Source organism: Onychostruthus taczanowskii, unplaced genomic scaffold (assembly GCF_017590055.1).
Source record: "Onychostruthus taczanowskii isolate IOZ18803 unplaced genomic scaffold, ASM1759005v1 scaffold160, whole genome shotgun sequence".
Classification (NCBI taxonomy): domain Eukaryota; kingdom Metazoa; phylum Chordata; class Aves; order Passeriformes; family Passeridae; genus Onychostruthus; species Onychostruthus taczanowskii.
In genome coordinates, this window is record NW_024498796.1 from 163028 (window position 1) to 177111 (window position 14084).

General features: G+C 36.8%; 1 protein-coding gene across 1 annotated transcript in view; it reads right to left on the reverse strand.

Moving 5' to 3' along the window:
• FANCC (FA complementation group C) overlaps window positions 1–14084 on the reverse strand; it is a 77130-nt gene that overhangs the window by 20011 nt on the left and 43035 nt on the right. The window contains exons 5-8 of the mRNA XM_041399464.1: window positions 9682–9801; window positions 8929–8993; window positions 6689–6853; window positions 3536–3692 (exon numbers count right to left, since the gene is read on the reverse strand). Of these exons, the coding sequence (XP_041255398.1) occupies window positions 3536–3692; window positions 6689–6853; window positions 8929–8993; window positions 9682–9801 (507 nt within the window). The remainder of the gene's footprint in view (window positions 1–3535; window positions 3693–6688; window positions 6854–8928; window positions 8994–9681; window positions 9802–14084) is intronic.

Here is a 14084-nt window from a genome sequence, read left to right on the forward strand (position 1 = left end):
AAGGCAAAACCTCAACTAGAACTCAATCTGGCCACTGCTGTGAAAGATTATACAAAGTGTTTTTATAAATACTTTAACTACAAAAAGAGTGCCACAAAAAAAATCTCCATCCTTTACTGGACATGGAAGGGAACAGAGTCCTCTGTTAGGGATGAGGAAAAGGCTGGGTACTTAATGCTTTTGACCACAGTCTTTAACAGAAAGCTCCATTATCCTCAGGGCAGCCAGCCTCCTGAGTAGGTAGACAGGATGGGGAGCAGAACAGACCCCCTGCAATCCAGGAGGAAGCTGTGAGTGACCTGCTGTGCCACTTAGACAATCACAAGTCTGTGGAGTCAGATGGGATCCACCCAAGGATACTGAAGGAGCTGAAGTGCTCATTAAGCTGCTCTCCATCATTTATCATTAGTCCTGATTGAGGTCTCAGATGTCTGAAGGTTGGCCATTGTGACACCCATCCACAAGATGGGTGGAAAGGAGGATCCAGGGAACTACAGGCCCGTCAGCCTGACCCTGGTACCAGGGAAGGTTATGGATCAGATCACCTTCTGTGCCATCACACTGCACATACAGGACAACCAGAAGATCGTGCCCAGCCAACAGGGATTTGGGACAGGCTGCCTGACCAACCTAATTGCCTTTTATGACCAGGTGACCTGCCTATTGGATGAGAGAAAATTTGTGGATATTGTCTACCTGGACTTCAGCAAAGCACCTAATTTTAAGGACACTGAGTGCCGAGAAGGGCAACAGAGCTGGTGAAGGGTCCAGCTCCTGTTAAGAGCGACTGAGAGCTGGGGGTGTTTAGCCTGGAGAAAAGAAGGCTCAGGGGTGACCTTATCACTCTCTAAAACTGCCTGAGAGGAGGGTGCAGCCAGCTGAGGATCAGCCTCTTCTCCCAGGCGACCAGTGACAGGACAAGAGGACAGAGTGTCAACCTGTGTGCAGATCAGGAAGAATTTTGTCAGTGAGAGGGCAATTAAACATTGGAACAGGCTGCCCAGGGAAGTGTTGGAGTTACCATCCCTGGAAATGTTCAAGAAACAACTGGACATAGCACTTAGAGTCATGATTTAGCTGACATGGTGGTTTTCAGTCAAAGATTTGACTCGATGATCTTGGAGGTCTTTTCCAACCCTAATGATTCTACAAGTCTATGTTAACAAGGTGGAAAACAAAATGCAGCAAGAAGAGATGGTTTATAAAGAAAAAGACAACAAATTTTAAGTTCTCTCAACCTATTGCACTTTTCTTGCAACATACCTTTGAAACAAATAAAACTACTTTGGAAAGCTATCTCAGAATCAAACAGAAACTATAAATGACACCAATTCAATCATGTCTCTTTTTACATACATGGGCTTTAAAAATCTGTGTATATACATATCTATCCATTCCTGGTAAAATATAAAATACTATTTATTGCATGTTCAGTTGTTAATGCAGACATAAAAATCCTAAAATTACTTCAGAAAGGAAGACATCCACTCACCCACTCAATTTCAAAGAAGCTAAGAGACCATCTGTGATGGCCACTTCACTTGTTTTTATTACTTCTGAGTAACTACAGAATTTCCAATATTAATTTCAGTTTAGCCACAATCACACAAACATAATAGCATGCCATATAAACATAAGTTAGTGGACCATCACACAACAATTACTCTTGGAATTAAAATATGTGAGTAGTATGTATCAAGTTTATTTTGTAAGAGAAGTACAGTAGTTAACAACTATCTGCCTACCTTAGATCTCTGTGAGGTTAATGTACAATATGATTACTGTATCAAGACACTTGATTTAGATAAGTTACTCTGATAATGAAATTATGAAAGAGCTGATTGAAATTTCCTTCTTAAAATGTATTATAATCAAATCACTAACATATTTCTGACTATTTGTCCTCTAAAGGTTTTCTTCCAAGGAGGAAAGTAGAAATCTAGTTTTGTCTCATGATTCCACCATTACCATATCCGTAAGGTAAACAGAGCTTACATCCTAAAACACATACTCCAACTGCCAAAAAATGCATAACCACATTCCTAAATAAATATTTGAATATCCTTTAGGCAGGTTAAATTAATATACTGTTGGAATCGAAGTGTTGACTAATTTAATGTCACACAAGTGTCTTTACACTACCATTAACATGTACAAAATATCACTATGCATCTAGACCACTATTTCCAGATCACATTACTTTCCTTCTATACTCCCTCTCTGAAGCTTCTCATCCTGTTGTTTTTACCTATTATGCCATCTCCTATATATGCACCCTCCCTTTTATCAGTGCCTATCGATCCAGCTGCCTACTGCTCTCTTCTTTACGGCTCCATTCATTCCATTCTTTGTCCACAGGATGTCCTCTCTAAACCAGCTTTCAAAGCTGCTACACTGGTTTGTGCATATCTTATTTTGAAAGCACAAAGTCTTTGGAGCAGAGTCAAGCAAAGACAACCTAAGTGTGCTAGCATAGTAATGTTCCATTCTTTTCAGAGATCAGGATGTAAAGGAAACTGAAGGATGAACATTTTTATTAAATGACAAAAACCAACACTCGAAACAAGTATTTGACTCTTTTTTAAGATTTTTTTTTCCCTCAGCTGGTACATGATGTAGTACCAGATACTATATAAAATTGCAGTATATCTGATATAGAAAAATGATGCATAGACCCTGGTTGCTGTAATACCTAAATCCCCAGATGGCATATGAAGAACTGCTGACAACAAGGCATTTATGAGATTTGCAAGTATCATAATGGAACCCTAAAATTTCCAGGTTCAATTATAAAGGAAGAATTTTTAAAGGTAGCATTCTTTTCCTGACTAGAATACATACTCTGTAAGCAGTTTCATAGGCTGAAAATAAAATACCATATGCCATTCATTAGTTATGTCATTTTATGAAACATATAATTTGAGTGCATAGCACACATGCTATTTCACACTGCAATTAACAATTAAATTTACATTTAGTGCTGCAAACTAGCTCATTATTTTGGAAAAAGTACTGTGCCAGGTTTTCTCATAGGGAAGACTTTTTGTGCTCTGCATAACATAGCATTTGAAAACAAATTTTAATTACAGTTTAGCAAATGTTTTACATTAAAAATTTTATTCAGGTTAGCAAACAAAACCAAGTAACTAAGCAGTCCACAACAAGGGATTCCAATTGTTCAGACTGCTGGACAAAGGGCACAGAGATAGAAGTAAAAGCAGATTCAAATCCTTCCTGGCCAGAGTTTATAATTTTTTAAGACAGGGAAAGGTACTCAGCACCCTCACCACTGGGATCCTTGTTTCTTTACCCATTCTTCATGACTGGATTAAATCATTTTTCACTTCTACCAATTCAGTGTAAAAACTAAAAAAATAGTGGTGTTTGTAAGACTCAAGATTTGGCTTGCATTAGCAAGTCATACGTCCCATAATGGCCATTTATGCTAACATATGTCTCTATGTTGACATATTTGAAAACTGTCATTCCTGAAGCATGAAAGAGCAGTATCAAATGTACTACATGTTGCACATACCAGCAATGAGTCTTTTATGACATGAGCCACTTCTTCCAGTGAGTTCAACTGAATGGAAAACAGCTGGTCTAAAAGACGTAAGGTAGCTTTTTCAAGGCTTGGTAAGTGACGAAGCCAAAGACCGAAGACAGCTGATTCAGGAAGGGAGATCTTCTTCCTGGATTAGAGAGGAAAATACTGTTTTACCTGAGTAACTAGAAGGAGGACAAAAAAAAAGTACTTTTCTTTTTTTTTTAATATATTGGGGAAAAAGGAAACACAGTGATCAACCTGAAGCAAGAGAGAGATTATCTTGTTTACAGTAGCCTGTTCAACAGCAAATCATAATAGCAAAGAATAACAGGAAATCACCATCACCTACAAATGCAACTTTACCACACAAGTTCAAAACCTAGAAATTTGGTCATGTTGGATCCCATCAAAGGGAAACAGAATGTTTAAGTCTGGAGTTCCCTTCCTCTCTTGAGAAAGGTCCTGTCCCAGGACCTTGCGCTCTCTCAAACCCAGACTAGTTCCTGCAGACAGCTACTGACAGATGAACAGGAAGGTTTCTGATCTATAACCAAAGCATCACCTATCTTTGCAGAGAAATAAGGAAGAAACCCAAAACCAACAACAAAAAAAAGGAAAAAAAAAAAAGACAACAAAAGAAGAAAAAAAAAATTACTTAGAGGTAGCTAAGTCTTCAGCCAACCAGCACTGACCAGAGCTATATAACAGACAAATAGTTAAGACGACAAGTTATCTCTTCACCTAAAGACTTCAGCTATTGGTGTTGTATCATCACAAAAGAAAAGGCACAGTGTGGACCAGCATGAATCAAAATATACTAAACTAACCTCCCAGGAAGAGCTATCACAGCACAAACACCCTAGAATATTTTTGTAGCTATTGTGATAATTGCAAATTAACAGGTTCAAATCAAAACAATACATAAACAACAATAAATATTTGGCTTGGTATTAAATCAAGTTAAGATTAAAAATGAGGCTGGAGAGTACATGCAAACTAAAGTTCCTGATAAAAGGAGGAAAATACCCACAGAAAAAATACTAAAGCCATTTTAGGATCTATTTTTAATGTATTTCTTTTGTCATACATTTGTTTCATTATCAGCTCTCAGAATTCTGAATTTCATTAAAAAGTCTGTATTTTTTCCATTCAGTATTATGAGTGGAATCACCTTAAAGTATACATGAGGAGACAAGAAATACACTGAAGTATCCAGAATTCAAAACTGTAAAGTAATGCTCAATATCAGGATGCAGTTTTATTAAATATTATTATTAAAGCACATACACACATGAGAGTAAATTAAGAATGACAAGAGATTAGCTGATTTTGCCACTATCAACTTTCTTGCTGTTTTTGTGACAGCATGGTAGATATTATAGATAGTGTGGCAGGAAAAGAAAGCTAATAAGCTTACATAGAGGTGCTGCAATTCTAAGATATAAAAACCATATAGGAAGTTAACTGTAGTGATTACACTCCCACAGCTGAACTTGCAGATGGCCCCACCAGGACAATTTTGAGTTCTTTGGAACCCTGCAAGTGCCCTGTTCTCTGGGGCAGGTCTCACCCATGTTCAGAAAGAAAACATGTTCAAAACTCAACGGAGTAAGGGAAAATAGAAGTCAGTTGTCGGAGCGGGGAAAAGACAAAATACAAGCACATTCATATCAAGACCACATGAGTTCAGTGACAGTCCTGGAATAAATCATGCAAAGCCCACGTGGTCCTGTATCTGCTCTCAGGGAAACTTTCACAAACTGCACTTTTGCTGCAGACCCTGCAAGAGTCACTTAATCAAAAGCCACTATACCAAGAGACAATATACCTGTGAAATCAGATATATTTGTTCACTATGATAAGTAAGTAGCTCAACAGTTAAAAAAGAGACATTTGCTCCAGTCAGAAGAACCTCTTAAGACCATCCAAAGAATGGCCTTACTCACAACATGGAGGGTAAGTCCACCATGATGGACTGCCCATCAGCTTACCGATACGAGAACAAAATGTCTGTACAGAACCTGTGAACTTGCCCTCAAAGTCATTCAGATTTGTGGAACTTGAGCAGCCAGAAGCCACAAAAGATGGACAAGTGGAAGAGTGAAAGATAGCTCTGTCTTTTTGGGCACAACTTTCACCACAAACTGCCACATTCATACTCCTTTTTCATTCTTTTCCTCGACTTCTAGTAACACTCGTGGATTAGTTATTGTACTTTTCCATTAATTATCTATTCTTGTTTGGAGCCCTCAATGGATCACCACAAAAATCTTCCTTGGAACATCTCGGAAATTATGATGAGTATAGAGGAAGCAATTAAAACTGATTAAAAAGGGAGAGAAATGGATAATTGACATTAAATGTTCACAAGGGACATTTTCTAGTTAAAAGAAATTGTTTATAACACAGTGCTTCAGATACAATTTGAATAAAGCTATTCTCTTTAAAGAGAATAAAGCAGGCTGTGATTTCCCTGAAATTTTCCCTTTCCTGGCATAGCCAATTTTGCTGATCTTCAGGTTCACTCAGCTGGTTTTCATCCATAGACTAATTTTATCAAAACAGTGGGTTTAGTGGTAGTGAAACAAGCAGAGCTGTATTTCACAAATTGCTCCTCTCTCAGACTCATTAAAACTAATTTGCTGAAAACCAGGAGAATTTAAAATCTGGAGAACAAATTTCACAATCCCACCCCTAGACATTTGCAAATTTGGCTGGATTTCTTGAAAACATCAAACGTAAGAATCTATCTTACACACAGAAAAATTAAAATCGCTCCCAAAATGTCAAGTTAGGGATGGTAATACACTTATGTGACACATAAATGACATTTCTGTGAAAAATTATCACAACTTCCACAAAATTCCTGGAATCTGTTGCAGGTTTTAACCTCCTTTTTAGGAAATAGGTGAGACAAAGTCCCAGTCAATATTTAAAGGTGTTATGCCACAGTTTGTGCATTACAGCAATGCAAAATTCTGCTTTGGCCCACATCCTTAGCTCTGCTATTCAACTGCAAGGGAAGTACTTTACTAGAAAAGTATAGAGTGCATTCAGCATACAAACCTAGAAAAAGGGCATTAAATTGAATTTATAGTCTTTATGAAAAAGCAAAACAATAATACCAACCCTGCTACTTACTTTAAAAAGGCCTCATTCACAGCCTCTAGAAACTCTGAACTGAGAATTTCTTTTGATGACCCTCCATGGTAAAGAAGGAGAGTTTCCAGCAATGGAGTTAGATCAGGCAAAGTAATGAGAGGCACACAGAAAATGGAAATAGCATTCACACGACTGGCTGAAATGCTGAAGAAAAAAATGAACACAGTTCACATTTCAGAAAAGTCATAAATTCTAAACTGTTAAGCAAAAAAAAAAAAAAAAAAGAACATTAATAATTACAGAATATTAAATGTAAGGCATGCATACCTAACTGCTGAAAAATTATTTACTAAAACATTCCTTATTGTGCGTAGCATGTTAAGAAGTCAGATAAAATTTTGATATTTAAGTGCTCAAAGCAAACCATGCAAGGGATATCAACACAACTCTGAATTTAACCCAGTTGTGTTGGCTCCATCACCACAGCCTTCCTAGTAAACACTTCTCTCTTTCCCACGGTCAGTGAAGGAAGACTAGAGACTCATAGCTCCCAGGCAAGTTCTCTGGAGCCCCAGAAGAGACAAGCTAGCTGCTTTTCAGGGCTCCTATCGCTTTTTTAACCTTTCTTTCCTCAGAACAGAAATAATTTATGAATCCTGCCGTCTTCAAGTGCTCAGCTGGAATACTTTTGTCTTACAGACCTATAGGTGAAGAAATATGTAGCCCCTTCGGATCTTAATACACAAACCACTTGCTGGATCTTCTCACTAAAACTACATGATTGGATATGGTTAGACAGTGGAATCTGGAACATAAAGAAAATGCAGAAACTTTGGAACTTTAAGAAAATTAAAATGGCAGAGACTAGATTTGCAAAAGGAAATCACAACTTTCTCAGAGAATATATATTGTTTCTAGCACATGAAACTGTAGCATTGACAGAAGACACACACAAAGACCTAGAACTATGAAACACTGAAACAAATTAAAACACTGTCCTATATCGTTTTAAAAGGCTTCCCTCAGTTCCTGCAAATTTCTCCTGATTCACTAAAAGAAGTGCATTCTCTGAAAGAATCTCAAAGTATTTTCTTTGAGGAGTCACCGACACTACTCCTGAACAGCTGAGATGGGAATTAAGAAGGCTGCTTGGCAGTATGAACACGAGGTACTAATTATCAACTTTTAAAGAGAGAGAAATAAAAAATGAAACATTTTCAAACATGCATATTTCTGAGTAATTACCTGATTAAATATTTGTTTAAGGTTTCTTATACTGAAATACTTCAAAATGCACTTCTGTTACAAGTGTTTTTGTAAGAATGGTAATTATTCGGATGATCTTATCGTGCAACAGTATTTTCCAGGATACACAGACCTGAAACTCTAAATCAGCTCCCTTTACAAAATTATGTTTCTAATTCCTTATCCAGGATTAGCAAAATTTAGCAGATGAATTTATTCTTACGTAACTTCAGAAGAAAAAGCCTGTAAAGGTAGTTATGTTCTACATAATCTTCAAAATATGTTCTTGGAAAACAGTGCACAATCCACTCTACTGTGTACAAGGAATTTGCAACCATATTATCATCTGAATTTTTAAAATATCACTAAGTGCAGAAAAGAGAAAATGTACACCTCAAAAGCAAACTATTTTTGTCTCTGGAATTTGAATAAACATCACATTTTCTATACTCAAAAATCACCCTAAGTTCAAAGTTTTCTCTTTCTCCCAGCAGAAATCAGGTATTTTTCTTCCCAACAGTCTCAACCAGCTTTTCAGCTAAGTCTGTTTCACCCTACTTTTTAAAATGTGGGCATTTAGTTCCTACATGGAAAGAAACTTTGTGATACTCCTCATTAACTACGTCCATAATTTTAATACTAAAATCAGTTCTAAACAAATTCAGCTCATTTAATCTTTCTTACCAAATATCTAGATGCAAAGAGGAAGGGGAAGATAATAGCCAAGTTAAACCAAGAAAGGCATAAATCAGACAGCAAAAGGACATGATCATGTGACAAAGAGTGACAACAGCACCATTAGGCAAGTGATCTTTGAAGGTCCCTTCCAAACCCTCTTCTACTACTATGCTACTACTACAAACTCTTACATGAAGCCAAGCTTACCAAGCTTGTCCACACCTTAAAATTATCTAACATATGTATGCAAAACTTTTCAACTGAAGCCTAAGTTGCCCAAGACTGTAAGATGATCCTCACTGAACTGTAATGACCCAAATCAAAACATATCAAACTTATGTTTAGATAACACCTACCTCTCTTGAATGTTAAGTCCACTGAACCGGTTTTCTCTGAGTTGTGTTACTAATGAAACGACCACCTGTTAAATAAAATAAAAGTAAATAAAATACATTTACTGACAATAAGCAGACATTAGTTGCATGGTTCTCTGTGTAACTGTAAAGGATGTACTGCAATGGTTAATAACTTTCCCTGTTCATCTATTTTGATTTTTTGATTTTTTAACTATTGATGTCAAATTAAAGCTTTCCAAATCACTGAACAAACTGTACTGCAAAATGTTATTTTACACATTATATACTTTATACATGCTTTGCCTAATTTGAGTCAATATGTCATTAAATATTTTTCCTATTATTTTTATGTATCTTAAATAGAAAAGTGACTTTAGCTAACATTTAGGGTCTATCTCCCATTTTAAACACAGCAGATACAGTAAAAAAAACATTCAGAAGTTACATTCTAATACAAAATATAATTTTAACTTCATGGGGAAAAAATAACAATAGAATAAGGCTATTCTTTTGTTATAGCACAACAGGAATGGGAATTCTGTTTTTAGGAATACTTATTATAGTGTAATCTAATAAAAATGTCTCATTTGTCCAGAGATCTCCCTTTTCCCTTAAAAGGTTGTAAAAGTAACTGAGGTAAGAAAAGATAAACAAAGTTCAGTTTGTGTTCCTTATCACAATGACAGCTCCATGTACATGCTTATAAACTGGTGATTTATTATTGCCAGAATCTCAATTACACAAAATACTTACATTTTTAACCAAGTGACAATAATAATCTGCTGACGTGTAGCTCAAAGCTGATATGAATGTACTGGTTTCCGCTTCATTATTTTCCCACTTAGAAGAAGAAAGGAGATGGCACAGCAAACTCTGAAAAATCAACATAATGGCAATAAAGTTGCATGCTAACACCAGCTGTGTAAAGGGATAGGACAGCTATTGAACTCTGTCTGGGGTAAGGCCTTTTGATCAGCTGTGGCCATTTCACACCACTGATGCAGAAGACCAGACAGCCCCCACCAGCCATAAGGAAAATACAGCAGCTGCTGCAAAAAAATGTGGGTTCACACACACCACACAATTTCGGCAGCTGTCCAATCGCAACGGAGACCATTCACATCAAAACCACAGACTGCAGCTAGGTTTCAGCTCTCTGAGAGCCATTTCAATCATCTGTTGTCTTGATCAGTACAATGATCAAGAAGAGCAAGTGTGAAATTAACATCTATTTTCCCATATCACTTTTTCAAGATGCTCTGGGATTCAGAGTCTGGTCTCATACTGTAATTTGCTTAATTTCCTCATTACTTTGAGAAGATGTTGATAAAAATCTTGACATTTACTTCCCCACCAATTTCACTACAAAATGCTTTACATTTCATTAAAGCCTTTTAAATACATCAAATGAAAATCTAAGCAATCCTTTGATGATAGATTCTAAGTCAGATTAACAGATTTGGTACACTGGTTCTGCAGGTGTGCACAGGGGACTCTGAGCATAGTACTCATGTTTTCCTAATTCTTCAGCCCTATAATACAGCTCTGCTGTCATTCGGACAGATCTTACACCCCAGCACATTCCCTAGCAAACTCATTATAAAAACCAAAAGTTTGAAATCTTGAGCAGGTTTTTGCATCCTAGTGTCACAACTGAGCTGAGATAGCTCTAAGTTGATCATCAAGCTATCTGTTCTGCATTTTTTACAGGTTTCATTTCTTCCTGTTCTTGACTGCTAGATGCTGACATAACAACAGTTATGTTCCCTTTCCAGGGTTCATTTCAGGCTTTATGTATCACTGACACTTAAAGTATAAACTTTATATGGCACTAAGTATATAAAATTCTTTGTAACAGAGGGTCAGGATTAGTATACACTGGAAAAGGCCTTCATTTAAAAACCGTATGATTAAAGGAAAGTTCAGACAAAACCTCTGTGACTTCCATGGGTTTAGGCTGCTTCATTCTCTGCATTCTCATTAATAAAAAAAAGAACCTGATGAAAGATTTTTGAGATTAAAAAAAAAAAAAAAAAAGGAAATCTCATTAACTTATTTTGTCCTTTCAGAAACTCAAGTATTTATATATACTTTTGTTGAACAACCCTAAGCAACTACTTCAGAAGTCCTGGAATTAGATATATTCAATCCATGTGTTCCATGTTTGATTGATGTGAGAGAGAAGAATCAGCAGAAGAACACCAGAGGTCTAAGAAAATTCACAATTATCAAAATAAGTGACAAGAATTTGGGATACCTTATTTATTGTACTTCAGGATTCTTTTACTACCTTGAAGAGTTATGTCAAATGTCTAAATAGCCTTTTCTTTCATTGTACAACTTTTTTCCTAGATAGCCCTCAACAGGAGCAACTGCTGTTCTACTGCCATCCAGAGAATTCCCATAAACAAAAGGGAAGGAAAAATGCCGTGGCAAAACAGTTTCAAAGTTTACATTCAATTTTTGCATTCTTAAGAAAAAGACAGAAAAGAGCAGACTAAAAAAATGTACAAGCCTCTGAGTGCGTCAAAAGCAAAAGCTAAAATCTATTACACTGTACAATCTCCCAACAGGACTGAAATCATTAATAAAAAATAATAACCTTTATATACTTTTATTGTCTTTTGCAGCTATTACTAAAGTTAAATTTTCTTTTCAGAACACTATCAAGGGTACCTACAAAACAGGATAGATAGTTTGCCAAGTGGAATGATACAAGAGACCAAACTGCAAGTCAAAAACAAAATAAAGGAGACGTTACAACAGCAAACCTGGGATGCCACTTTCCTGAGAGGTAAGGAAGGGATTTGAAAAGTCTGAAGTCTGTTGGACTAATTAGTGAAAGACTTACAAAAATCTTGACCAGTGTTAATAAGCATAAAAATCTCTGAGAAGGATTTGGGAGTGGCTTAAAACCCCACATATTCACCTGTAACAACACTACAAAATTTATTGTATAGTGACCCTTTCTGTAATCAGGATTTTCCTAAGGGTAAAATAAATTCAACACTCTCTTTGTGAAGAGTACTTTCGAAATTACTTTCCCCCCTACCCCTGTGCAACAGCCAGTGTTAACCAAGCAGCAGAAGAAAAGAGAAGACAAAATGACTATACATCACCAGAGTCTGCATATGTCCTGCAACACCTTTCTGCATTGGTTTTCGGTTAGGTACTGTTTTGGAGTTTTGCTTGCTTATATACTTGCTTGGGTTTTTTTGTTGTTTCATTTTCAATTTACTAGATCCGTGCAAGGAATTTGCAGATTTTTTTCTTGAAATGTACAAAATCTCTGAGCAGCCAGAAGGGGGCAAGGGCAACACAGGCAAGGAGATATTGTAGTCAAGATGAAAGGAGCTATTAAGTATTTATATAAGACAAATAGGTATTAAAGATAGAAATATTTACAATTCAGCTCTATGTCTTATGTATTTCATTTTACTGACAGTGTTGCAGTGAAAAGCCTGAGACATCCCTACATGCAATAAAAGTATTTGTTAAAGGTAAGTTAAAGCATTTGTCTTTTTCAGTTTAAAAGCTTTCTTAACTCTTCTAGAACACATACAGAAAGTTCCCCTCTCTAGAAAAAGTAGCTTATTTATTTATTATATGATTCTAGTTGTAAGTGATAATTCTTTTACTACTCTATATTAACAGAGAGCTGTCTGGAAGAAAAATTAGTACTGATGCTTCACTCATACTTGACAAATAAGTTGTTAGAATAAGGAATATTTAATGTCATCAGTGGGATGGGATGGGATGCCATGGGATGCCATGGGATGGGATGGGATGGGATGGGATGGGATGGGTTGCGATGGGATGCAATGGGATGGGATGCGATGGGATGGGATGCCATGGGATGCCATGGGATTGAGTGGGACAGGAGGATTGAGTGCACCCCGAACAAGTTTGCAGATGACACCAAGATACGTGGTGCATTTGATTCCCTGTGGGAAGGGATGCCATCCAGAGGAAGGAGGGGCGGATGAACTTCACAAAGTTCAACAAGCCAAGTGAAAAGTCCAGCACCCCCACTGGAGCAATCTCTAATATCGATTATCAGGGATGAATGGATTGAGAGCAGCCTTGCAGAGAAGGGCTTGGGAATATTTGAAATTAACTCTTTCAGAAAGTATTCTAGAGAAATAGAAACAATTTCTGATTTTCTCACATACATAGGAAGCAATACAAACATTCAAACCTTGTGACAGGTTCCAGTATTATACTGTGAATCCGCCAAGCATTTTAGAAAATCAAAAGGCATGATATATTACAGAGCCATAGTATCAAACAGTTATTTGACACTGATGACTTTTAAGGAATCATTTCAAGATCAATACCTACGAGGTATTCAAGTACATGATGAGAAAATTGTCAGTAGTAAATGTACTCCTGTACTGATGGTACCAGCCAAGGATCCTACACTACCCCAGCAAAATTAACAACCGGTGATCTGCATAATCATCAGTTACTCCTGGCAGTGAATCAATTACCACTCACTGTCTAATCCGCTACTACCACATTCTACAAGCCAGGAAAGTGGATTTGCAGCAGAAACACTGCATTCAAAAGGAAAAATAACAAGGGGTCTTTCATTCTTGCATTTCCAGAATCTAGATGGCTGATTTTGGAAAACAAACACTAGTCAGGCACACTGTAATATCCTAAACAACTTTTTTCTTGACTTCTCTCACCACTGAGTAAGTAAGAATGAAACCACCATGGCTGTAATGGCAAGAGAAGAAATCCTTCCCCCAGCCTAGGATTAAAGGCATGCTATTCAAAATCCCATTCAACCTGAAACTGGATTATGAATTTTTATAAAGCCCTCATAACGACCAACTTCTTTGAACAACCTTGCAGTTGACTTGATTGTACTGATGTAATTTATACTGAGTAATACAGCAGATAATTCAAAATCCACTGCTACAGAGAGATTTCTAATACCTGTAACAGGCAGACAATTCTATGAGCATTAGAACATAAACTCATGTATGCACACTGCTTCATATCTACAAGATCCTATACAATACCTCCACTACCTCCCCACTCCCAGAACAAAATTCAGTCAATCATATGGGATAGGATATGATTGATTTGCTGAGGCAAAGCAAGGGAAGAAAACAAACTGTCTCCAGTTCTTAGACCTCACAGTAGTC